At 44.9% G+C, this 27,567-nt stretch overlaps 1 protein-coding gene across 1 annotated transcript in view; it reads left to right on the plus strand.

Annotated features, from left to right (window-relative positions):
• RAB31 (RAB31, member RAS oncogene family) overlaps positions 1–27,567 on the plus strand; it is a 111,939-nt gene that overhangs the window by 67,480 nt on the left and 16,892 nt on the right. The window contains exon 6 of the mRNA XM_059041277.2: positions 26,762–26,871. Within this exon, the coding sequence (XP_058897260.1) occupies positions 26,762–26,871 (110 nt within the window). The remainder of the gene's footprint in view (positions 1–26,761; positions 26,872–27,567) is intronic.

Below are 27,567 nucleotides of genomic sequence, written 5' to 3' on the forward strand. Positions count from 1 at the left end.
GATCTCACTGTTTTGTTCTAAGATCTGAATTTGATGCATTGTATGTGAACATTTTGGCTTCCCCCAGAGACACTGGATGTTGAACTTCCTCTGCCAGGAGAGAGGTTTGTAGGGACCCAGTCTGCGTAGACTAGAGCTGTGATGATAGCTTTATCTAGCCTGATAAGCTAACTATTTTTACTAAATAAAACTGAAGTAAAAAAGAAAACAGTGAATTTGTGTTGTCTCCATCCCCTGGTTAATTTAATTCTCAGCAATTCGAGTAGTTGATTTTCGTAAAGACAATGACACATGCTTCAGGTTTTGCTAATCCAAACATAATTAAACCAAAGTGTAATGAACAACAGGAATAGATCTTGCAAAAGCCCTTAAGATGGCCTTTGCCAAATTGCTCTATTTCTTTGGGATTTCAGAAGCTTTATATCATATTGCATCAGGTTGGTTTATAATAACAGCCATAACCACCACTTACTTGTTTGTTTTTCTGGGGGCTGGACAAATCTTTAAACTCCCCAGACTTAGTTCACATCTCTGCCTTCTGCAGTAATCCTGAAACAGCCTGCTTGTCTAGAATTCCCAGATGAATGGTTTAATTTTTGTCATGGGAAGGAGCTGGGGTGGGTGGGTTGAGGCAGCCTCTGCTGAGAGAAAGCCTTTGCTCTCATCTGACACCATCGAATTGTGATAAAGTTGTGACTTTCAGTGAACTAAGCCTTGTGTGTCGTGGGAGAACTAATGGATGACAATTTACGCAGAAAACGATTTAAATGTGAATGGAATTAGTTAGGACTGTTGCCTATAGGGAATTGAAACTCAATTGAAATTTCAGGAAAAAGGGGAACTTTTTGGAAGGTACTGGGATCCACATGGTAAAAAAAACAGGGGTGCCTTTAGCTCTGGTATTTGATACGTTCCAGCTTTGGTTTCTAGAAAGATCCTGGCCTGGCGCTCTCTTTGTTTCTACATTGCCATAAAAGGATTGCCTCATGAGAAAGCATTTGTGGCCAAGGGAGGGGATGTGGGTGGGACAGATGATTTCTCCCACCATAATCACAAGAATGGGAGGGTGGGTGGTTTTGAAGAGGGGCAGTTCCTGGAAAAGTCCAGCCTGATGTCTGTGACATGTTGGTTTGGCCGCTGGCACCGAAGTCACACCGTTTCTCCGGGTGGAATTCACTGTTTTGTATTCTCCTCAGCAGACATTCTGCTTTGTCTGCTTATCTATACTCCATCCCCAAAGGGAGACGATCCAGCGCTACATCCAGCTACCAGTGTGACATCATGGCGTCACTGTCCCATGAGCCCACGCCCCCTGTTTTGGCCTCAGTGGGTCTGAATGTGGCTTCTCCAGCTCCCGTAGTTGTGGTTTAACGGGTAGAATGTGGATCTCTTGTTAGACACAAAACTCTCTTAAATTCTCCTTGTTATTGAATCAAGGACATAACTCCCTTTGCGATTCTCCTTCAAACCTCTGATTAACTCAACAAGAAAACCCAGTTTGATGCTAGTAAATTTAAAATTTTTAAGCATTTAATATATTTTCTTGAGATAATTGACAAACCATAAGACCCATCTGTTTCAAGTATGCAATTCAATGAATTTTGTGTACGTATAGAGTTGTCTAGTCAGCCTCACATCTCATTTCAGAACATCTCCACTCTACAAACAAGCATCATGCCCATTTACAGCCACTTCCAATTTCCACCTCCTTCCCGCCCCTAGCAACCACTAATCTACCTTTCTGTATTTATTAATTTGCCCTTTGTGGACATTTTGTATAAATGAAATCATACAAATGTGGTCTTCTGTGCCTGGCTTCTTTCACTCAGCATACTTCCAAGGTCCATCCATGTTGAAGTTTGTATCAGTTACTTCATTCATTTTCATGGCTGACTGTTATTCCATTGTGTGGATATATCACATTTTATTTTTTCATTCACCAGTTGAAATTCAAGTTGTTTCCACCTTTTGGCTATTATGAAAAGTGCTACTGTGAATAATCATGTACAAATTTTATACGGACATATGTTTTCATTTCTCCTGGGTGTATACGTAGGAGTAAAATTCGGGGGTCATTTGGTAACTCAGTATTTAATAATTTGAGGAACTGCCAAACTTTAAAAAAGAGGGAAAAAAAGAACTTCAACCCTAGCCTCACACCTTACATAAAAATTACTCTACAATGAAGCATGGACTTTAATGTAAAATGTAAAACTCTTAGAAAAAATTTAAGAGAAAATCTTGAGACTCTGGGGTTAGGCAAAGAGTTCTTAGACTTGATAGCAAAAGCCCAGTGTATCTAAGGAAAAATTGATCAATTGGACCTCTTCAAAATTAAAAACATTTGCTCTGTGAAAGCCCGTGTGAAGAGGATGAAAGACAATGTACAGACTGGGAGCAAATATTTGCAAACCAAACGTCTGACAAAGGAGTAGCATGTAGGCTACATAAAGAACCCTGAAGACTTAATGGTTAACAAAGTCTGATTTTAAAATGGGCAAAAGAGATGAGCAGACATTTCACTCAAGAGAATATCAAGATGTTGAGCAAAGCCCTGAAAAGATGTTGAATGTCATAATCAGACCATCAGAATGACTAAAATAAGAAAGAGGGATAACGACTAGTGCGGGTGAGGGTGGGGAAGAACTGGATCCTTCGTACATTGCTGAAGTACTGGAAAACACTTTGGCGATTTCTTTAAAAACTAAATATAAAATTACTATATGCCCCAGCAATCACACTCTTGGGCATTTATCCCAGAGAAATGAAAACTTACGTTCACAGAAAACCTGCACATGAAAGTTAATGGAAACTTTTCTTAAAATTATTTATTTATTTATTTACTTTTGATTGCACTGGGTCTTAGTTGAGGCATGTGTGTTCCTTAGTTGCGGCCAGCGGGCTCCTTAGTTGCGGCATGTGAACTCTTAGTTGCGGCATGCATGTGGGATCTAGTTCCCTGACTAGGGATCGAACCCATGTCCCCTTCATTGGAAGGCAGATTCATAACCACTGTGCCACCAGGGAAGTCCCCACGGAAACCTTATTTGTGCTGGAATCAGCCCAGATGTCCTTCCGTGGGCACACCAGGGTGCATCACACCATGGAATACTACTCAGCAGTGAAAAGGAACAAAACGGGTACAAGCAACCTGCACGAACCTCCAGGGAAAGATGCTGAGTGAATAAAGCCAGTACCGAGGGTTTCATGTTGTATGATTCCACTTGTATAACTTTGGGGAATGAAACCATTTTAGAATTAGAGGGAGATTAGTGGTTATGGTCGGGGTGAGGTGGGCGGAGGGGGGCGGGAAGGACAGCATGGACGTAAAAGGGCAGCACGAGGCATCCTTGTGATGCTGGAAACGTCCACCTCTCTGTGGGGAGGACACGAACCTACACGAGTGATAATACACACACACAAGCACCAGTAAAACCAGGGGAATCTGAACAAGATGGAGTGTACTGGTGTCAGTATCCTGGGTGTGATGTTACAGTTTTGCAGAACGGTGCCATTTGGGGAAACAGGGCAAAGCGTACAAGGAGTCTCTCAGTATTATTTCTTGTAACTGCGTGTGAATCCACAGCTACCCCAGTACAAATTTCAGTTAAAGTTGGATTTAGATAAAAATAGTAAGTAAATCTTAGGCAGTGGTGTGTGTGTGTGGACATGTATATGTGCACATATACATGCATATTATGTATATTATATATGATTAACTAAAGTTTTGTAAACACTGAGCCAAAGGATGAATTTAACCACTCCCCCGCCACACCCACTGTACAAAAGAAAAACGGGAACTATATTAAAAACTCCCATTTAGGAAAGTGGGGAAGGGGAAGTCTGGTGGATTGGTCCTTGCCCAGAGGATAAACTTTCTCCCGCTAGACAGAAATAGTCTGGTAAATGATAGGCCTTCGAGCCTAACGACACCTGCTGTTGACTCCTTTCCATGGCAGTGGAATTGCGTTCTTGGCCAACCAATCCAGCTGCTCCAGATTCCGCCTGCCGGTACGATTTTTCTGGGGAGTTAGCCAAGTGTCTCCACCCCAGACCTTATTTAGAGCTTAACCTTCTTTTACTCTAATCTAAAATACTTTGCTCTTCTGTAATTGCCACAAGACTATAGTTTCTTTTTCACTGGGGTTTGGAGAAGGAGAGTATGTAGATTTGGTGTGTGTGCGCGCGTGCATGTGTGCGTGTGTGCGTGTGTGTGTGTGTGTGTGTGTGTGTGTGTGTGTGTGTAGCGGGAGCCGGGCTCACCTAACAGACTTTGGTTGTGTAAGCTTGTAAATCCTTGAGTAGAGCTAGGCCTGGCATATTTTGAAAGTGCCTGGACTTGAAATGGGATTAACTCCCTGAACTTGACTCAGCTTGCTGGAGGCGTTTGTATGCAGAAGTGCTTCGCAGGGGAGATGCCAATCATGGGGTCCGTGGGTTTCACATCCACCGATATTCCAGAAGAGGATAGAAGGGTCTGACCACACCCCAGCGTGAAAGGCCCTCACAGGCATCTGGTCAGAGGAACTCAGGACTTCTAGTTTGGGTGTTTTTTTTAAGGCTCCTGATCTTTGTGAGAGATTTTCCTGAATATCTTGAAGAATTCTAGACAGAATCTCCTCAGGCTCAGATTATTGTGGAGTTGGAGTGATGTGTGGTCTCTCTGAACCCAGGCGAGGAAGCAAACCGGAGTTGGTGATACTATGTGTGAGAAGACTGTCCCCAGCTTGTGCACAGCAGGTGTTCCGGGGACGTCCCTTCCCTGCTTTCCTGCCCCCTCCCTCCCCAGTGAGGACAGGCCTTGGGGAGAAGTGTGTGTGACTCCTGATGGAGCCTAGGGGATGGGGCACCTCCCTTCTCCTTACCATCTGCTGATGCTGGGAGGGGGCGTTGCAGATTAGGGACATTTTAGGAACATACATAGTTGAAAGAAAATCAGAGAACCTGTGCTGAACTGACTGTGTAGGGCCGGAGGTGGCCAGCTGGAGGAGCACAGCCAGCTTGGAGCCCGGACAGTGACCATTTGCTGATACGTGCTGAGTAGGGTGGGTCCCAGGCTTCTGAACTAGTAACACGAGGCCTCGGGCTAATTCCAGGTGGCTCTGATGAGGGCACATTTGGCCTGGGGTCTAGAGAGAAAAGAAACCTTCTTCTCAGAAAGTCTGGAGAGCCTGCCAGAGACTGCACGGCCTTGTCCTGGGCCTGGTGGGAAATTTTGGGCAAACAAGTCTTGAAAAGTAAAAGAAGAAATAGATCACCTCGCTTTAGGAGTTTTAAAAGTTCCATGAACATAAGAATTGCTTAGCACACTTGTTTAAATTCAGATTCCAGGATTCAGTTCCGTAGATTCTGATTCAATAGGGCAGGAGCAGGCTGGGGACGGGGGGGCGGGGGTGGGGGTGGTGGTGGGGGTGGTGGTCCTGGAACCTGGCTGGGCTTCTGACTGCGGGCCACACCTGCCCGGGCCTCCCTGCTGCCGTTCGGAGCTCACGGAGGCTGGAAACATTGGTCCAGCATCATTCAGGATATGGAAGAAGCACCACTGACCCACCATCTTGTCCCCTTCAGACGCAGCTCCAGTTCTCTGCTCCCTTTTTTTTTTTTTTTGCGGTACGCGGGCCTCTCACTGTTGTGGCCTCTCCCGTTGCGGAGCACAGGCTCCGGACGTGCAGCCTCAGCGGCCATGGCTCACGGGCCCAGCTGCTCCGCGGCACGTGGGATCTTCCCGAACCGGGGCACGAACCCGCGTCCCCTGCATTGGCAGGCGCAGGCGGACTCTCAACCACTGCGCCACCAGGGAAGCCCCTGCCCCCTTCTTTGCATCTCACGATGATAGTCATCAGGAGAAAAGATGCAATTGTGGGTTGGTTTGCCTCCATCTGATTGATATCAGATGCCGCTGGACCAGCATCTTGCACCCAGCCCCCTCCTGGATGCTGGGGCTCCCCCAGATCCAGCCTGTACTTGGTTGCCTTGGCTTGGGCCAGGAATTTGGATCACCTTGCTTGGGTGCTTTCATGTGAGGCACTGCAGGTATTTCAGGAACCATCTGCTTTAATCAATGATGGGGGGAAGGATCCTCCAGGTGTTGAGGTTAGAGGAAGAAGAGGATTCCCTATCCCACCCCTGACACTTCAGCCAGAATCCCCCCTTCACTTTTCCCCATCAGCCTTTCAAGCAGCCTTGATCTGTAGCCATCATAATAAGTAATTTATTGGAGAAATTACACCCACCCCACCCCTACCTCATAGCAGGCTCCAGTTCTGTTTCCTTGATTTTCTTTTCCTGATTTTGGACTCTTGACTCTGTACACAAACCCCCCTGTGACCTCTCCAGATTAGGAACTCTTCCTGCCTTTCTTGATCACTTAGACATTGGCCTTCCTCTAATGGGTTCAAGCTCAGGGGTCTTCTGACATCCTTAGGGCTGTGAACGGATCAGAAAGGGTGAAGGAGTGATGGTGTAGAAGTGCTGATAGGAGAGAGCCTTTGAGGCCTGATTTATTTTATCTTGCCCATGGTAGCAGATGGAAGTTACCCACCGAAAGTAGTGGTGGAGTCTGGGGCTTGGAGAGGTGGTGGGTGATGACCTGGGGATGCCCAAGCTTCCTCCCTTCCCCTTCTAAATACAACCCAGGAGATGATCAGGGATGGAATCCTGAGGAATGGAATGAGGGTCTCTGAGATCTTATAGCAACACTTTTGGTGTCTCCAAGAGAAACATTGTGAGAGATTGGTTGGGCTGCTGCCGATGAGTCAAGACTTTTCTCCTGGAGTAGAGGTTGTCTTCCAAGAACAGAGCAGCTGGGGTGGAAGTGAAACTAGGCTGGGGGACGAGGAAGGCGATTTATTCTACCAGTTTTCAGTTATTCGATTAGCAAATAACTTTTGGTAGTTCTGTGTGGAGCAAAGTACTATGGGAAGTACAAGAAAAGAGAAGAAAATATTTTCTTAGAGCTATTTATTTCTATTTGGGGAGCCAAGAAGAATATACAGGGGGGGGGAATATCTAATGAGTAATACAAGACTATGTTTAATAAAGTTCCAAAGTTAAGGTGCAGGAAGGATAAAGGGATTCAGGAAGGGGAAAGTCTGTAGTTGCAGATGGTGATTTGGAAAGGCTCATGGATAAAATGTGTCACAAGCTGAGCTGTTAAGGATGAGTTGGGTAGGAGGAAATTCCAGGAAGGTAAGATCATGGACAAAGGCATGGGCGTGGGAGGGCCTTTGACAGGTGTCATGGAGGGGTGGGGGGGACATCAAGAGTAGCTACCTGATCATCTGCCCTCGGGAATGGGGAGAAGATGGGTGGGTGGTGAGTGGCTTAAAAGTATGCAGAGTGTCTGGGCTCAATGTGCAGGGCCAGGATGGCAAACCCCCGAGGTCCTGCCTCCTACTTCTGTGTCTCTTCCCTGGGCTCCATTGCCCATCAGTCATGGCTCTGTCTTCTCCTGAGCCTCTGTGGTCTCAGGCTTCTTCTTAACACAGAGCTGCATGTACTCACCACCAGCTAAAGCAATGGAACCTATCTGCCAACACCACGGTAGGCGTGGGAGCCTCTCTGGATTCTTGAGCAAGTAAGGCTTCTTGCAATTTCCTGTGTCATCTACAGCGGGAAACCAGGGTGAGAGCTGGACATTGCAGGCTCAGTGCCCCCTGTGCAGCTTCCTGAAACACATGCCAACCCAGTCAGAAATCATCAGGCACCAGTGGTTTCAAGTTCTGGGGAGAAAGTTGAGGTCTTCAGTAGATGAACAATATATTTGGAAATAAATATTTTTTTACTAAGAATACATGAATTGCCTTCACTTCTTACGTGTGACTCCAAAACTCATTCCAGTCTTGACAGTGGGCCAAAAATGGGTATAAGAGTTTGTTTAAAATTATACAGACCAAATAACAGAACTTGAGATGTTGGATGATAAAAATCCAGTTTATTCCAAATACTAAAGAGCAAAAAAGCCAACAAACATCAAAAGCCACTACTGTGCAAGGTGTGGAAATATTATGGCAAGTATTAAAACACAAGTATTAAAACACTTCCTTGGCGGTCCAGTGGTTAGGACTCCGAGCTTTCACTGCCGGGGCCCTGGGTTCAATTCCTGGTCAGAGAACTAAGATCCCACAAGTCACGCGACACAGCATAAACAAACAAACAAACAAGTAAATGAATGAGTGAATGAATAACACATCCAGCATTTTCCTTACATGAGATGAGGAAGCAGAGTAGAGTCTGCACTGTTAAAGGCGTGTTTTGGGCCCTGAGATGCACCTTCCCGTGTTTCTACCTTCTTCTGACGCTGTGCAGCGGCTGAGCCTGTATCTACTGCTGTTATCCAGGTGGGAGGGAAGGAACTGAAGACTGACCTCCCCAGAGAGGGATCTGGAATTGCTCTCTGTTTCAGTTATAAAGTATTCTTAATGAAGAATCTATAACACATTTACATATATCTTAAAGAATAATACGAATTTTAAAGAATAAAATGAACAGCTCTGTACCTACTCAATCACATCCCCTTCTCCCCATCCAGAAGTAACTGCTGCTCTGACTTTTGTGATAACAATCACTTTTTTTTCTTTGTACTTTGCCACCCATGTTTGCATATCTAAACAATAGATTTAGGTTTGCCTGTTTTTGAACTTTGTGTAAATGGAATAACCATGAGTGTATTATATGATGGTTTGTCTCTTACCCTCAACATGCCTGGGAGATTTCATCACAACGAACGTTAGCTGTACCTTGTCCGTTTCCACGGCTGTACACGTTTTTTGTTTCTTTTTAAAGGCAGTCTTAATACACTTTGTTTACTTTTTAATTTTTATTTACAAATTTATTTATTTTTGGCTGCGTTGGGTCTTCATTGCTGCGCGCGGGCTTTCTCTAGTTGCAGCGAGCGGGGACTTCTCTTCGTTGCAGTGCACGGGCTTCTCATTGTGGTGGCTTCTCTTGTTGCAGAGCACGGGCTCTAGGCACGCGGGCTCAGTAATTGTGGCTCTCAGGCTGTAGAGCATAGGCTTAGTAGTTGTGGTGCACAGGCTTTGTTGGTCCGCGGCATGTGGAATCTTCCCGGACCAGGGCTCAAACCTGTGTCCCCTGCACTGGCAGGTGGATTCCTAACCACTGCGCCACCAGGGAAGTCCTGTGCACGGTTCTATTTGATGAGTGCAACACAGCTTATCTATCCATCCTACAGGTGATGGGTATTTGCGTTATTTCTGCCTTGTTATTATGAACATTGCTTCTTGAACATTCTTGCATATCTCATAGTGCCACGTGTTAGCATTCCTCTAGGTTCAGGTGTGTAAGAGTCTAATTGCTGAGTCACAGGGTGGGCGCAAGCTCAGTTTTACTAGGTGATGCCAATGTTTTCCAAAGAGGACATCAGTAGTGCAGGAGACTTCCTGCTACTCAACGCCCTTAGTGCTGTAAGACGCCAGGGCATGGAGCGAGATCTGATAAGAATTTCAGTTTGTGTTTCGCCAGTTACCAGGGAAGTTGGCATGTTTTTATTTATTGGCCATTCAAGTTTCATCTTGTGTGAAGAGCCTGTTCAAGACTTTGCCACTTTTTCTCTTGGGATATTTACCTTCATCTTGTTTATTCATCTATCTATCTATCTGTCTATCTATCTAATTTGATGGTATGTGTTGAAATATCTTCTTCAAATTTATGTCTTGTATTTTCACTCTTTATATATACTTTTTAAACTTTTATTTATTTATTTTTGGTTGCGTTGGGTCTTCGTTGCTGTGCGCAGGTTTTCTCTTTTGCGGCAAGCGGGGGCTACTCTTCGTTGTGGTGCACGGGCTTATCATTGCTGTGGCCTCTCTTGTTGTGGAGCATGGGCTCTAGGTGCGCAGACTTCAGTTGTTGTGGCACGCAGGCTCAGTAGTTGTGGCTCGTGGGCTCTAGAGCACAGGCTCGGTAGCCATGGCGCACGAGCTTAGTTGCTCTGCGGCATGTGGGATCTTCCTGGACCAGGGCTAGAACCCGTGTCCCCTGCATTGGCAGGCAAATTCTTAACCACTGCGCCACCAGGGAAGTCCTCTCTTTATATTTTTACAGCATCAGAAGCCTGTAATTCCTACCTAAGAGAATTTATCAATTTTTTCCTTTATGTTTTTTTGGGGGGCAATGGTTGAGGGAGGGTGAATCATTTAAGAAATCTTTCTGTACCCCCGAGATCATGAAGCTATTCCACTGTGTTGGTTATCTTTTAAAAACTTTACAGTTTTGTTTTCCTGTCTGTTTTTAAGTCACTTGGCACTGATTTTATGTGTGCTGCCTATTTTGTCCTATGTGGACCTCCAGTCGTCTCAGCACTCTTGGTTGTAAAGCCCATTCTCTCCCCACTGAAGTTCCACCTCAGTCGTTTGTCACGTGTCCTGGGTGCACAGGTCTGTTTCTAGGGCTCTCTGTTCTGTTTCACAAGCCGACTTACCTATCCTCATACCTATACTACACTGACTTAATTATCACAGCTTTATCATGAGTCTTGATAAATGGTCTTGGACTTCTGATATAGTCTGGAATCTCTGTAACCGGTATTTGTTGGTCCCAGGGAAGGTTTCCTGAGAGTGTAGGGTGTGGGTGTGGATGTGTGAGTCGTGGTCTGGTGGAGATTAGGAGAGTGTTGGGGCGCACATCTACATGTGTGTGTTGGAGAGTGTTTATTTTTATGGCCGATTTTAAAAATATTTAAATAAACTTTAGTTTAGAATAGTTTTGGGGCTTCCCTGGTGGCGAGTCTGCCTGCCGATGCAGGGGACGCGGGTTTGTGCCCCGGTCTGGGAGGATCCCACGTGCCGCGGAGCGGCTGGGCCCGTGAGCCATGGCCGCTGGGCCTGCGTGTCCGGAGCCTGTGCTCCGCAACAGGAGAGGCCACAGCAGTGAGAGGCCCGCGTACCGCAAAAAAAACAAAAACAAACAAAACAAAAAACCCAGGTAGTCTGTCCCAGAGCCGATGTTCGTTCTGTGTTCCTCTCCTAAGAAGTACAAACAGGATCCAAGAGGGAAAATAATTTCTGATCTACCGAGAGAAAATAAATGGCAGCTGATTTGATTCTGCTCAGAGAATTTGGAGCTAATGATTTTTTCCAGTGGTTTCTCTGGCCTTTTGGGACTAGCCTACATTTCTGTCTGGAGAAGGGGTATTTGGAAACAAAGCAATGGCCAGGCCCCCATCAGGAATCTGTGTTTTCTGCTCAGTCCTCATTCGATTCAAATTCTGACATTTTCCATGAGGAACAGTCCATCTAAGTCTGTGGCAGGAACCTGACACTGCTTGTTTGAACTTGACACCAGGAATTTGGCCCCAGGTTAATAGCATTTGCAGACACATTAATAAGCAGCCTCGGCCCCCTAGGAACAGAAATCCTTCCCAGGGTACACATGCCAAGTGCTTTAACTGTAAGCGCTTAGATCATCGTAAAGAGTTATTGTCCAATCAGATATTTATTGAGAAGGTAGTAATTCTTTTTTTTTTTAAGTTCATTTAAGTTTTAGTTCCACCTGGCAGATAAACCAATCTGAGGGTCTAAAAGAACTGGCATTTTGAACAGAGATTTTGCTGCTTTAATTATTGCTAACATGGTTGCCTCCTCTGGGTGCTACACAAATATCTTGGATATTTACAGAAAATACGAGCTGGTAGGAGCACAGTAAGCCCTGATTACTCATTTCAGTGGCTGCTTGAGGGAGCTGGGGAGACCAGCTTGACGGAGACCACTTCATGACACACAACAGCCTTTGCAAATAGCCTGCAGCTTTCCTCTGATGGGCTTTGGTGGAATGTATTGCTTTTGGCTAGAATGCCTTAAACGCATGGGAGGGTTCTGAAAAAAATAATGCCAGCAGACATTCAACAGCCTCTCCTGCTCACAATGCCTTGCTGGGTCCTCATGGCTAGCTTAGTTGGTTGCTTCAGTTTGACCTTGTTTGGAAGGGGACTGTGGTTGGAGGAGAGAGTAAAATTACAGGGCAAACATTTTTCAGTGAAATGGTAACTGTCATATCCCAGGAGTCTGGCAGAATATAAAATGCTTGGTTATTGCTGGTATGGTATTTTAGAAATATAATATACACGCTAGAACACACCAGAAACACCAGAAGTTTTCTGTTGGGAAGAGCTCATGAGGCCACTATTCTTTTATCACTTATAAAATGGTGCCTGATAAATGTATACTTTATTATGTCCTACGTATAGTCATCTTAATACAGATTTCCAAACTCTGGACTTGATAGTGTCAGATTACGAATTGGATAGACTGCAGAAATATCAAACTCAATATTTTACAGTCTACCTTCTAAAAGAGTTGTTTTCAAGCTATAGAAAGCATAAGAAGCTGTCGTGAAGTTGCTAAAATGCCTATTTCTGGGATGTGCCCACTAAACATTCTGCTTCAGTAGGTCTGGGGCACAGGGGTATTCATTTCTAACAAGCCCTGAATAATCATGGGCTAGGAGGTCTGTAGAACACATCTGAGACTGATGCCCTACAAGATGTATGGGGCGTCCTCTGAAGACGTCTAGAGAAGCTTAGTGATGGTTGTTAATGTGACAGAGAGAAGTGCGGGGAAGCTTGGATGTGTGTCATTTTGTCTCTTTATTTTTAGCATCAGAGTGTCTTGTTTTTTGCCATATGTGTTTAATTTTCTGGGAAAATGAGGACTTTTGTGCACCTGCTCCAAGATACCTGAAAACTTCTTAGGAGACATGGTTGCTATGCAGTTACCCACAAACTCTGGAATCACATGGTTACCCTGTAAGCAGTGTTTGAGCCCTCCTCTGTCTCCACATGCTAGCACTGCAGATAGTAAACGTTTTCATCTTGGCCAGTCAGATGCATGAATGATGCGATCCTCATTTTCATGTGAATTTCTTTAATTGCAAGCAGGATTAGGAAAACCAAGATTATCTACTGAAGAACTGTTCTTTACCTATATACAAGAACTATTCTTGGGCTTCCCTGGTGGTGCAGTGGTTAAGAATCTGCCTGTCAATGCAGGGGACACGGGTTAGAGCCCTGGTCTGGGAAGATCCCACATGCCACGGAGCAACTAAGCCCATGTGCCACAAATACTGAGCCTGTGCTCTAGAGCCCGCGAGCCACAACTACTGAGCCCGAGTGCCACAACTGCTGAAGCCCGCGCCTAGAGCCCGTGCTCCACAGCAAGAGAAACCACCCAATGAGAAGCCCACGCACCGCAACAAAGAGTAGCTCCCGCTCACCGCAACTAGAGAAAGCCTGCGTGCAGCAACAAAGACCCAACACAGCCAAAAAAAAACAGTATTCTCTACCTATATCAATTAGAAAATCAAGTAGAAGTTAAAACCCTCTTTAGAAGTAACAATGTAAATGAGTAATAGACTTTTTTGGTGTGTGTGTCATTTTTAAAATTTGAACTATTGTAATTCCTAGGAATGAATTTAGCAAGAATTGAGCAAGACCTATATAGATGAATGTTACAGTTCTAGGATAGGACAAAAAAGGTACTTTTTCCTTGGATAAGAAAACTGAGTAGTATTGTAGAAATGTCAGTTTGCTCTAAATTAATGAAGACTTATATGCCCCTGCATCATAAATTCACTGAGCTTCCAGGCAAATTACCTCAGATAATTTAAAGTTACACTTTTAAAAGGTTTTTACAAAATGATCTTAAAATTCACCTAGAAAAAAAAAACAGGCAAAAATAGCATTGGAAGGACTAATCTCAGCACATATTGAAATATATTTTAGTGATTTAGTGATAAAACAGTACAGCATTGTCAGAGAACTAGACAGAAAATCAATGAACAGACTACAGAATCAAGACATAAGGTGAAATACATAGCGATATTTAGTATCTGATAAATATGATATTTAAATAAGTCCAAAAAAGGGGATAGTTCAATACATGGTTTTGGGATAATTAGGGAAAAAAATGAGAGAAAATAAATTCAAAGTGGATCAAGGATTTAACTGTAAAGTAACAAAACCATAAAACTTAGAGAAAGCAGTGGAATCTTTAAAATAATATTTGAATTGGAATGAACTGTTTAATCATGATACAAAACTCAGAAGTCATAGAAGAAAGTGATCAATAAGTCTGACTACATGAAAACTCCTGTGTGGAAAAAATGCCACACACAACGTCTAAATACAAATGCTAAGCTGAAAAAAAATGTGGAAAATATATTACAAAAGGCTAGGTTCCTTAGTATGCAAAGAGGGCTTACAAATAAATTTTTAAAAATCCAAACAATCCAAACCAAAGTGTGCAGAGAACATGGGTAAGAATATTACAGAACAAGAAATATCCGTGGCTTATGAAAAGTTGTGCACCAACTTTGAATAAAAGTTACTCAGAATTAATGTCAGATTTTTCTCATGGAGTTAGGACTTTAAACTATGATGTAATTTTACCCTTGGGATGATTTATGGTGGTTAGTGTATTTAATGATGTACCTTGTGTTCCCTGTTCTTCTGTGGAATAGTGATGACTGGCCTGAGAGCCTTCTTGGGCCGTAAAATGAGGGGCATGAGTCAAATAAATGTACTCAGGCTCTGAGGCAGTTTGAGCCTCCTACTTACTTGTTTCCTCCACTTGCTTCACTTCCTGTATGTTTTTGGCATTCTCTAAGAAAGTGGTGCCATCTTTGTAAAGATGTATTAAGTAAACACCTTCTATGTGCCGGGTATAGTTTTGAGCACTTTATTATATCAACTTATGTTACATTTATATTTTTTATATAAATTAATTTATTTATTTTTGGCTGCGTTGGGTCTTCATTGCTGCATATAGGCTTTCCCTTGTTGTGGGGAGCGGGGTCTACTCTTCATTGTGGTGCGTGGCTTCTCATTGCAGTGGCTTCTCTTGTTGCAGAGTATGGGCTCTAGGTGCGCGGACCCAGTAGTTGTGGTGCGCGGGCTTAGTAGTTGTGGCTCTTGGGCTCTAGAGCGCAGGCTCAGTAGTTGTGGTGCAGGGGCTTAGTTGCTCCACGGCTTGTGGGATCTTCCTGGACCAGGGATCCAACCCGTGTCCCCTGCATTGGCAGATGGATTCTTAACCACTTTGCCACCAGGGAAGTCCCTATGTTACATTTAAAATGGTAAAGTGGAGGCCCTGAACCAAGATGGCAGAGTAGAAGGACGTGCTCTCACTCCCTCTTGTGAGAACACCAGAAGCACAACTAACTGCTAAACAGTCATTGAGAGGAAAACACTGGAACTCACCAAAAAAGATACCCCACATCCAAAGACAAAGGAGAAGTCACAGTGAGATGGTAGGAGGGGTGCAATCACAATACAATAAAATCCCATAAGTGCTGGGTGGTGACTCACAAACTGGAGAACACGTATACCACAGAAGTCCACCCACGGGAGTGAAGGTTCTGAGCCCCACGTCAGGCTTCTGAACCTGGGTGTCTGGCAATGGGAGGAGGAATTCCTAGAGAATCAGACTTTGAAGGCCAGCGGGATTTGACTGCAGGACTCTGACAGGACTGGGGGAAACAGAGTCTCCACTCTTAGAGGGCACACACAAAGTAGTGTGTGCATCGGGACCCAGGGGAAGGAGCAGTGACCCCAGGGGAGACGGAACCAGATCTACCTACTAGTGTTGGAGGATCTCCTGCAGAGGCGGTGGGGCGGGGGGGCTCTAGCTCACCGTGAGGACAAGGACACTGGCAGCAGAAGTTCTGGGAAGTACTTCTTGGCCTGAGCCTTCCTAGAGTCCACCATTAGCCACACCAAAGAGCCCAGGTAGGCTCCAGTGTTGGGTTGCCTCAGGCCAAACAACCAACAGGGAGGGTACCCAGCCCCACCCATCAGCAGTCAAACGGATTAAAGTTTTACTGAGCTCTGGCCACCAGAGCAACACCCAGCTCTACCCACCACCAGTCCCTCCCATCAGGAAACTTGGACAAGCCTCTTAGATAACCTCATCCACCAGAGGGCAGACAGCAGAAGCAAGAAGAACTACAATCCTGCAGCGTGTGGAACAAAAACCACATTCACAGAAAGAGAGACAAGATGAAAAGGCAGAGGGCTATGTACCAGATTAAGGAACAAGATACAACCCCAGAAAAACAACTAAATGAAGTGGAGATAGGCAACCATCCAGAAAAAGAATTCAGAATAATGATAGTGAAGATGATCCAGGACCTCGGAAAAAGAATGGAGGCAAAGATCGAGAAGATGCAAGAAATGTTTAACAGAGACCTAGAAGAATTAAAGAACAAGCAAACAGAGATGAACAATACAATAACTGAAATGAAAACTACACTGGAAGGAATCAATAGCAGAATAACTGAGGCAGTAGGACAGATAAGTGACCTGGAAGGCAGAACGGTGGAATTCACTGCTGCGGAACAGAATAAAGAAAAAAGAATGAAAAGCAATGAAGACAGCCTAAGAGACCTCTGGGACAACATTAAACGTTATAGGGGTCCCAGAAGGAGAAGAGAGAGAGAAAGGACCCGAGAAAATATTTGAAGAGATTATAGTCGAAAACTTCCCTAACATGGGAAAGGAAATAGCCACCCAAGTCCAGGAAGTGCAGAGAGGATAAACAGGATAAACCCAAGGAGAAACACGCCAAGACACACAGTAATCAAATTGGCAAAAATTAAAGACAAAGAAAAATTATTGAAAGCAGCAAGGGAAAAATGACAAATAACATACAAGGGAACTCCCATAAGGTTAACAGCTGATTTCTCAGCAGAAACTCTGCAAGCCAGAAGGGAGTGACATGATATACTTAAAGTGATGAAAGGGAAGAACCTACAACCAAGATTACTCTACCCAGCAAGGATCTCATTCAGATTCGATGGAGAAATTAAAAGCTTTACAGACAATCAAAAGTTAAGAGAATTCAGCACCACCAAACCAGCTCTACAACAAATGCTAAAGGAACTTCTCTAAGTGGGAAACACAAGAGAAGAAAAGGACCTACAAAAACAAACCCAAAACAATTAAGAAAATGGTCATAGGAACATACATATCAAAAATTACCTTAAACATGAATGGATTAAATGCTCCAACCAGAAGACATACGTTTGCTGAATGGATGCAAAAACAAGTCCCATATATATGCTGTCTACAAGAGACCCACTTCAGACCTAGGGACACATACAGAATGAAAGTGAGGGGATGGAAAAAGATATTCCATGCAAATGGAAATCAAAAGAAAGCTGGAGTAGCAATTCTCATATCAGATAAAATAGACTTTAAAAAAAAGAATGTTGGGCTTCCCTGGTGGCACAGTGGTTGATAGTCCACCTGCCGATGCAGGGGACACGGGTCCGTGCCCCGGTCTGGGAACATCCCACATGCCACGGAGTGGCTAGGCCCGTGAGCCATGGCTGCTGAGCCTGCACGTCTGGAGCCTGTGCTCCACAACAGGAGCGGCCACAACAGTGAGAAGCCCGCGTACCACAAAAATAAATAATATAAAGTATGTTACAAGAGACAAGGAAGGACACTACATAATGATCAAGGGGTCAATCCAAGAAGAAGATATAACAATTATAAATATATATGTACCCAACATGGGAGCACCTCAATACATAAGGCAACTGCTAACAGCTATAAAAGAGGAAATCGACAGTAACACAATAATAGTGGGGGACTTTAACACCTCACTTACACCAATGGACAGATCATCCAAAGTGAAAATAAATAAGGAAACAGAAGCTTTAAATGACACAATAGGCCAGATAAATTTAATTGATATTTATAGGACATTAAATCCAAAAACAGCAGATTACACTTTCTTCTCAGGTGCACATGGAACATTCTCCAGGATAGATCACATCTTGGGTCACAAATCAAGCCTCAGTAAATTTAAGAAAATTGAAATCATATCAAACCTCTTTTCTGACCACAATGCTATGAGATTAGAAATGAATTACAGGGAAAACATAAAAATCACAAACACATGGAAGCTAAACGATACATTACTAAATAACCAAGAGATCACTGAAGAAATCAGAGGAAATCAAAAAATACCTGGAGACAAATGACAATGAAAACACGACGATCCAAAACCTATAGGATGCAGCAAAAGCAGTTCTAAGAGGGAAGTTTACAGCTATACAAGCCTACCTCAAGAAACAAGAAAAATCTCAAATAAACAATCTAACCTTACACCTAAAGGAACTAGAGAAAGAAGAACAAACAAAACCCAAAGTTAGCAGAAGGAAAGAAATCATAAAGATCAGAGCAGAAATAAATGAAATACAAACAAAGAAAACAATAACAAAGATCAATAAAACTAAAAGCTGATTCTTTGAGAAGATAAACAAAATTGATAAACCTTTAGCCAGACTCATCAAGAAAAAGAGGGAGAGGACTCAAATCAATAAAATTACAAATGAAAAAGGAGAAGTTGTAACAGACACCACAGAAATACGAAGCATCCTAAGAGACTACTACAAGCAACTCTATGCCAATAAAATGGACAACCTGGAAGAAATGGACAAATTCTTAGAAAAGTATAACCTTCCAAGACTGAACCAGGAAGAAGTAGAAAATATAAACAGACCAATCACAAGCAATGAAATTGAAACTGTGATTTAAAATCTTCCAACAAACAAAAGTCCAGGACCAGATGGCTTCACAGGTGAATTCTATCAAACATTTAAAGAAGAGCTAACACCCATCCTTCTCAAACTGTTCCAAAAAACTGCAGAGGAAGGAACACTCCCAAACTCATTCTATGAGGCCACCATCACCCTGATACCAAAACCAGACAAAGATACTACAAAAAAAAAAAATTACAGGCCAATATCACTGATGAATATAGATGCAAAAATCCTCAACAGAATACTAGCAAACAGAATCCAACAACACATTAAAAGTATCATACACCATGATCAAGTGGGATTTACCCCAGGGATGCAAGGATTCTTCAATATATGCAAATCAATCAGTGTGATACACCATATTAACAAATTGAAGAATAAAAACCATATGATCATCTCAATAGATGCACAAAAAGCTTTGGACAAAATTCAACACCCATTTATGATAAAAACTCTCCAGAGAGTGGGCATACAGAGAACCTACCTCAACATAATAAAGGCCATATATGACAAACCCACAGCAAACATCATTCTCAATGGTGAAAAACTGAAAGCATTTCCTCTAAGGTCAGGAACAAGACAAGGATGTCCACCCTCACCACTATTAGTCAACATAGTTTTGGAAGTCCTAGCCATGGCAATCAGAGAAGTAAAAGAAATAAAAGGAATACAAATTGGAAAAGAAGTAGTAAAATTGTCACTGTCTGCAGATGACATGATACTATACATAGAGAATCCTAAAAATGCCACCAGAAAATTACTAGAGCTAATCAGTGAATTTGGTAACATTGCAGCATACAAAATTAATGCACAGAAATCTCTTACATTCTTATACACTAATGATGAAAAATATGAAAGAGAAGTTAAGGAAACACTCCCATTTACCATTGCAACAAAAAGAATAAAATACCTAGGAAAAAACCTACCTAAGGAGACAAAAGACCTGTATGCAGAAAACTATAAAACACTGATGAAAGAAATTAAAGATGATAACAGATGGAGAGATTAACCATGTTCTTGGATTGGAAGAATCAATATTGTGAAAATGACTGTACTACCCAAAGCAATCTACAGATTCAGTGCAATCCCTATCAAATTACCAATGGCATTTTTTATAGAACTAGAACAAAAAATCTTAAAATTTGTATGGAGACACAAAAGACCCTGAATAGCCAAAGCAGTCTTGAGGGAAAAAAGCAGAGCTGGAGGAATAAGACTCTCTGACTTCAGACTATACTACAAAGCTACAGTAATCGAGACAATGTGTTACTGGCACAAAAATAGAAATATAGATCAATGGAACAAGATAGAAAGCCCAGAGATAAACCCATGCATATGGTCAACTAATCTGTGACAAAGGAGACAAAGATATGCAACGGAGAAAAGACAGTCTCTTCAATAAGTGGTGCTGGGAAAACTGGACTGCTGCATGTAGAAGAATGAAATTAGAACACTCCCTAACACCATACACAAAAATAAACTCAAAATGGATTAGAGAACTAAATGTAAGACTGGACACTATAAAACTCTTTGAGGAAAACATAGGAAAAACACTCTTTGACATAAACCACAGCAAGATCTTTTTTGATCCACCTCCTAGAGTAATGGAAATAAAAACAAAAATAAACAAGTGGGACCTAATGAAACTTCAAAGCTTTTGCACAGCAAAGGAAACCATAAACAAGACGAAAAGATAACCCTCAGAATGGGAGAAAATATTTACAAACGAATCAACGGACAAAGGATTAATCTCCAAAATATATAAACAGCTCATGCAGCTCAATATTAAAAAAACAAACAACCCAATCCAAAAATGGGCAGCAGACGTAAATAGACATTTCTCCAAGGAAGACATACAGATGGCCAAGAAGCACATGAAAAGCTGCTCAACATCACTAGTTATTAGAGAAATGCAAATCAAAACTACAATGAGGTATCACATCACAACAGTTAGAATGGACTTCATCAGAAAATCTACAAACAACAAATGCTGGAGAGGGTGTGGAGAAAAGGGAACCCTCTTGCACTGTTGGTGGGAATGTAAATTGATACAGCCACTATGGAGAACAGTATGGAGGTTCCTTAAAAAACTAAAAATAGAATTACCATATGATCCAGCAATCCCACTACTGGGCATATACCCAGAGAAAACCATAATTCAAAAAGACACATGCACCCCAATGTTCACTGCAGCACTATTTACAATAGCCAGGTCATGGAAGCCACCTAAATGCCCATCGACAGCTGAATGGATAAAGAAGATGTGGTACATATATACAATGGAATATTACTCAGCCGTAAAAAGGAACAAAATTGGGTCATTTGTTGAGACATGGGTGGATCTAGAGACTGTCATACAGAGTGAAGTAAGTCAGAAAGAGAAAAACAAGTATCGTGTATTAACGCATATATGTGGAACCTAGAAAAATGGTACAGATGAACCGGTTTGCAGGACAGAAATAGACACACAGATGTAGAGAACAAACGTATGGACACCAAGGGGGGAAAGCGGCGGTGGGGTGGAGGTGATTGTGTGATGAATTGGGTGATTGGGGTTGACATGTATACACTGATGTGTATAAAATTGATGACTAATAAGAACCTGCTTATAAAAAAATAAATAAAATAAAATTCAAAAATAAGTGAAATAAAATAAAATGGTAAAGCGTTCGCCCATCTGGCAGCACAGGGGCTAAGACCCTAGCGAGGGAGACATGATGAGGCTGTTTACTGAAGGAGAAGAACATTTTGCTTCTCTGAGCAGCACGTTGAGCTACCTTCCTCACGTTGGGTCCTGACTAGGCCACCTGTCATTCAGAGATTCTGAGCGAGAATTCACTGCCACAGTACTGCTCTTCTGCACGGGAGGCCCAGTGGAGGTCACCTGTCTCCGTTGACTTTTAGGAGGGACACAGGAGGTGAACTTGCCAATGAACCCCTAGGGGCAGAGTGCTATTCTGCCCTGGCCTGCAGGTTGGATTCCCCTCCTGACAGGTGGGGACCAGGAGCTCCTTCTTGGGATCCCTGACCTCCTTTCTCCCTGCCCTCCGTGGAGGAGGCTTATGAGGAATTAAATAGCCCTGGGGTTGGAATGAGTCAGCTGCCGTGTTGCCGGGTTACACCCACCACCAACAAAACATGGACCCTCATTGGGCGGCACAGCCTGTTGACAAATCCGGAGCCACAAGAATGCTGTTTACTGCCCTCCTGCCCCACAGGGAGCCTCCCAGGCCTGGTGGGCTCTGCCTGAGTCCCAGACACATACCGTCCACGCTGCGCTGCGAGGACCCCGCTGAAATATAACACCTGATTACCATCCAAGCCTGGGGCTGGGAGGAGACGCCCCCTTTCCTGTGTTTTCAGCCCTAAGCCTCCCTCCTGGCCCTTTCAGAAGGCTGGGTCAGTCTTCGCCCCCCCAGGACTTTTCCAGTTGTCCTTGTCAGCACTCCCCATCCTTCCTCCCAAGACCCCATGGTCCCTCTACCTCAGTCCTCCTCTCTGCTGCAGCCCACTCGGGTGACTGTCACTCAGTCATTCAGCAGGTACTTACCAATCACCTCCTAGGTGCCTGGCACCGCTCGGATCATGGCCCCTTAAAAACAAAACGTGGTCCTGATCGTAAGAGATCCACAGCCCATTAGGGAGACAGAATCTCTCCAGGATGATGGCAGCCCCCAGGCTGCTCTCGAGGAGGGGTGCTGCGGGGAGCTCTCCAGGAGGCCACGTGTGGAAGGGGGTGGGGAGGGGTGGACCAGAGCAGGTGCAAGGCCCAGAAACAGACGTGAGCACAGCGAGGTCTCAGAGTGGCTGTCCCTTCGGGCATGAACGGGGAGGACTAAGGCAGGAAGTCTCGTCCTGCTAAGGCGCTAGGTTTCATTGGTTGGGAGATGGAAGAATTCTATTCATGGGAATACTTGATAGATTTGTAGTTTTGAAAGATCCCCACGGCGGGCCTGGCGGTGATAGATTGCAGGAGGCTGGAGGACCAGTTAGAGGCAACAGCAGAAACCTGAGTAATGGGGGACCAGGGCCTGATCACTTCGGGGAGAGAGGGGAGGGGACGCCTTGTAGGCAGCTCCAGGACTTCTGGCCTAGGAAACAGCAGGTTTACAGGGAGAGCCGCCGGTTTGTGGCAGAAAGGTGGTGAGTATAAATAGAGAAGTGATGTTTTCCAGGCCCATTTGCTTTTCACACGGCGTGAGCCCTCTGAGGCTGTAACCGCATGCCCAACGCAGGCCAGTCTGCTGGAGGCAGCCACCCGTCCCAGATCCTGACCCGTGATGCTTTCACCACCACCCCCGCCCCGCTGTCACCCAGCTCTGCACGCTCATCCTGACTCCGTTGCTTCTTATGGTCCCTGGAAGTTGGTGTTTTTCTCCGTGGTCTCCAGGGTGACTTCTGGGAGTCCTGACTTTGTGTATGTAGCTTCATCTTGAAAGTCTGAAAATACTCTTTCCCATCAAAATCGACTAGCTGTGTGTTTATACCTTGGCTTGGGTGGACTCGTTTCAATTTACCTGTTTAAGGCCTATCACAGCACCCGCCTATGGCAGACATTCGGTAAATATTTGTTGAAAGAAATGAAGGAAAGTCATGGATGCCATGTCTTCTGCGATGGTGATTACAGAAGACCGGTTGATGCTGGCACCTTCCAGTCTCCCCGGGCTGTGTGTGGCCTCCCCGAGACACAGCTGGGGGGTTCCAAGATCACCGGATGGTCACACATCTGCCAGGGGCCCCGAGGAAGCACCCACTCACCTCCCCAGGGCTCTCCTTTCAGATTGTAGCTGTACCATTTGTTCCAGCGACAATTCTTGGACACCAGCCAGGTGTCCCGCAGCTCAGCGCATTTCTGATGCTGACTGACCCACAGTTAACACCGACCCCACAGGTCATGAACTCAGTCCCGTGAGACTGCCCGCCCCTTCAGACACCAGCTCAGGTCTTGGTTATACCCAAGTCACCCAGACTTCTGCCCAGCAGACAACGCATTTTGGGGGTCTAATGACTGGCCCACCCAGGTTCAATAATTCACTAGAACAGACTCACAGAACTCAAGAAAGCACTAGACTTATGATTCATTTTTATGAAGGGTACAACTCAAGACCAGGCAAGTGGAAGAGACACATAAGACAAGGTTTGGGGGGTAGGGAAGGGCTGTTGTGTGGAGCTCGAATGCCCTCTCCGGGCACCCCACCCTCCCAGCACCTCCGTGTGTTCACCAACCTGCAGCTCCCCAAGCCTTGTGTTCAAGGCTTTTTATTGAGGTGTCATTACTTGGTTGTGACTGATTAAATCTCCAGCCCCCCACCCAAGGTTGGGAGTGGGGCTGAAAGTTCCCCCTCCTCTACTCAGCTGGGCAACCAGCTCCAGTCCTGCAGCCACTTCTGACTGGGCCCCGCCCCATCAGAAACTCAGGTGTGGTCTCCTGGGGGCTCTTCATGAATAACAAAGACGCACCAACCACTCGGAAGCTCCATGGGCTTCAGGAGCTCTGCACCAAGAACCAGGGACAAAGACATATTTCGTCTGATATCAAAAAGACATATTTCGCAGACCCAGGAGTGGGTGGTCCTTCTAATCTCAGTTCATCTAAGAGGAGCGGGACTTGCCTGGCCTCCAGACTCCTGGCTTGAGAACCTGTTCTACAGGACGGGCTGCACCCGGCCCTGCCTCTGCCCCGCCTCCAGCATGTGCTGCAGTTTGGGGTTATTTCTTTGTCTGTAAAGATTGAAGGGACAGCTTCTGGAATGTGGGCGCCTGTTTGCTGGTTGTGACAGGAGCAAAGGGGGCAGAGCCCGAGGGCCCTGCGTTGGCCCCTGTCTCTGCCCCGAGTCACTGTGTCACCTTGGCAAGTCATTTGTTTAACGAGACCCGTTTGGAAACCTGGGGGAGATCTGAGGACACGCTTTGCTTCTCTTATCTCTGCATTTCAGGGTCCAGCATTGTTGGCTCGGAGACAGTTAACCCTTCTCAGAGGTTTACTGTGGTCCTCAGGATGGATAGGTTGTATTGCATTGCAAGTGACTTTGTTCTCACTGTAACCCTGGCAGAAACTATTCTACTCCTCTTCGTCCAGCGAGGGGGCTGATGAGAGGGGAGTTAAGAACACAGGGGAGGTGTCGCTGCAGCTTCCTTGGTTGCCAGGTGGGCCCCTACCCCAGGGAGAGATGAGCAGACACAGCCCGTCTTATCTGCTCCACCTTTGGGCAGAGAGGAGCCCCACCCTTCAATTTGTGGTTTGATAAAGACTGCCAGGAAGACAGAACAAATAGGGTGACTTGCCAAACTGCACCTAGACAAGCCCCCTTCTGAAATATTTCAACTGTAAAATTCACCGCCACCAAAAAACTAAAGACCTTTTTTTTTTTTTTTTTTTTTTTTGCGGTACGCGGGCCTCTCACTGTCGTGGCCTCTCCCGTTGCGGAGCACAGGCTCCGGACGCGCAGGCTCAGCGGCCATGGCTCACGGGCCCAGCCACTCCGCGGCATGTGGGATCTTCCCGGACCGGGGCACGAACCCGTGACCACTGCATCGGCAGGCGGATTCTCAACCACTGCGCCACCAGGGAAGCCCTTTTTAAAAAATATACATTTATTTATTTTATTTCTGGCTGCACTGGGTCTTCCTTGCTGCGCGCGGGCTTTCTCTAGTTGCGGCGAGCGGGGGCTCCTCTTCGTTGCGGTGCGCGGGCTTCTCATTGCGGTGGCTTCTGTTGTTGCAGAGCATGGGCTCTAGGCGTGTGGGCTCAGTAGTTGTGGCGCACGGGCTTAGTCGCTCCATGGCATATGGTATCTTACTGGACCAAGGCTCGAACCCATGTGCCCCGCATTGGCAGGAGGATTCTTAACCACTGCGCCACCAGGGAAGCCCTTCCCAGTAACTTTATGCACCACTTGAAACCATCGATGAGGCCTATGGAAGAACTGCCCTCCCAGTTTTGATTTTCCCCTCCCCTCTGCCCTTTCCCTGTAGCATCCTCCTAGCCCAGCCCTGCATTCTCTTGCCTGCAGCACTGGAGGAGCTGGCAGACTCTCTCTCCCCTGCCTCCCCCTCTAGTCCCTTTCATGCCCCTGTTTCCCTAGGATGTGGAGCTGACGCTGTCGCTGGCCCTCCGTGACCACTAGGTGCCCACCTGCCCGTCCACGATCGCTGCTGGACCCTCTCAGCCCCATCACTGACTTTCTCTGCGCTCAGACCTCACGTCCTTCATTGTCAACCCTCCATTGTACCCAAGGCAGTGCTGGGTGCAGAGTTGACTTTCCATGGCACCTGGGATGGGGGACTGAGGGCGCTCCCCACCTGGGGGGCCTTCATCAGGCTGCTGTATCACAGGCCCTGGTCCATCTTCTCACTGCCGCTCGTGGCCACACTTCAGTGACCTCCTCCAAGGCACCTGCCTGGGTTCCGTTGATCGAATGCATGGCTCTCTACCCCGCTACTCCTGAGCACTTTGCTATCCACGCACATATGACAATGTTGTGTCTTACCGTGTCCGTGGGTGTGTGTGTCTTCGCTCTCAAGTGTAGATTCCAGAAGGCAGGGACTAGGGTTTTCTCTACACCTGAAAGAAAGGCTGGCATACAACAGCACTCACTAAATATTGGTTGACTACATCAACAAACTTCTGGAGAATAGGAACTGTGTCTTTTTAAATGTTTGGGTGCACCACAGTATCTTCACATGAAAAGTACATCAATAAATGTCTTTTTAGATTATTCATCTAAATGTGCCGTTGGAGTTGTGAACATACTGCCAAACTTCCAGATCGTGTCACATATTTTCTCTGATTTATAAAAGGCAGTATATTGGAAATCCTTAGAAAATCATGTATGCATGCATGCGCACATACACAATTTTTAAAAAATATTGAGTCATTATTATGGGAAAAAATTGTGTAATCAACCCTAACTCTGAAAGCTGGCCTTGCTCCTAAAGCCTTTTCCTACTGTTCTGGAGTTCTTTCCTTCAGTAGGACCGGGGACAGTAGTTTATCTCCACGGATGCCAGAGACCAGGTTTTAAACTTGAAAAAGCCTCACCCATCCTAGGTTTTCAATCCTTGCTGAGCAACCGAGTTATTATTCTGCAGGACCACAAGGGAGCTGTTTGCACGTGAGCTTCTTCTGTGCTCTGTCGGGTTATTTATCCTGTACAAGCGAGCATTCATCTCTGTCTGGGTTTGCCCTCTTTTCCAGGGAGGTGCCCTTGAAGGATGCTAAGGAGTACGCAGAGTCCATTGGTGCTGTTGTGGTTGAGACCAGTGCAAAGAATGCAATTAATATCGAAGAGCTCTTTCAAGGAATCAGTAAGTACCTGATTTGTGTTTTCCGCATAGCTTGCATTTTTATGCTCTGGGAGTCAGAGGATAAAAACCAGGGAGCTCCAGAGGAGAGCATTTCCTCTGTGTGAATTTGTCCGAGGCCACAGATACTAAACCCTGCAGTTCTGCCCTGGTTACTGCGGAGCCGCACAGTGCATCCTCATTCTCCATCTCCACGAATCTGTGCTTTTACCTGCCGAGTCTGGGTTTCGTGAATCAAAATGAAGTAATCCTGTTGAAAAATAAAATGTATTTTCATCAAAGAATTATGTATTTTATAGCATTTTATGTTAGTATGTCCAGGGGAGGAGAAAGAAAAGAGAGAGTGATAAAGGTATAGAAAACCAAAATCACCCATGAAACTGAATGACTCTGGGCAAACGAAACAAGAGAAGCTTTTAGTCATTTCTTTTGCCTGGTGATCGTGGGCAAAAAGTGGTGTCTCCATCTCATGTGACCTGAAGTTGGGAAGTGGGTGGAGAGTTGGTGTGGAAAACTTTTCCTCATTTCTGATGAGTTTTTTTTTTTTCTTAATTGAAGTATAGTTGATTTACAGTGTCGTGTTAGTTTCATGTATACAGCAAAGTCATTCAGTTATACGTGTGTGTGTGTATATATATATATATACTTTTTTTCAGATTCTTTTCTCTTACAGGTTATTATAAGATATTGAGCACAGTT

Source organism: Kogia breviceps, chromosome 15 (assembly GCF_026419965.1).
Source record: "Kogia breviceps isolate mKogBre1 chromosome 15, mKogBre1 haplotype 1, whole genome shotgun sequence".
In the NCBI taxonomy this organism is placed as follows: domain Eukaryota; kingdom Metazoa; phylum Chordata; class Mammalia; order Artiodactyla; family Physeteridae; genus Kogia; species Kogia breviceps.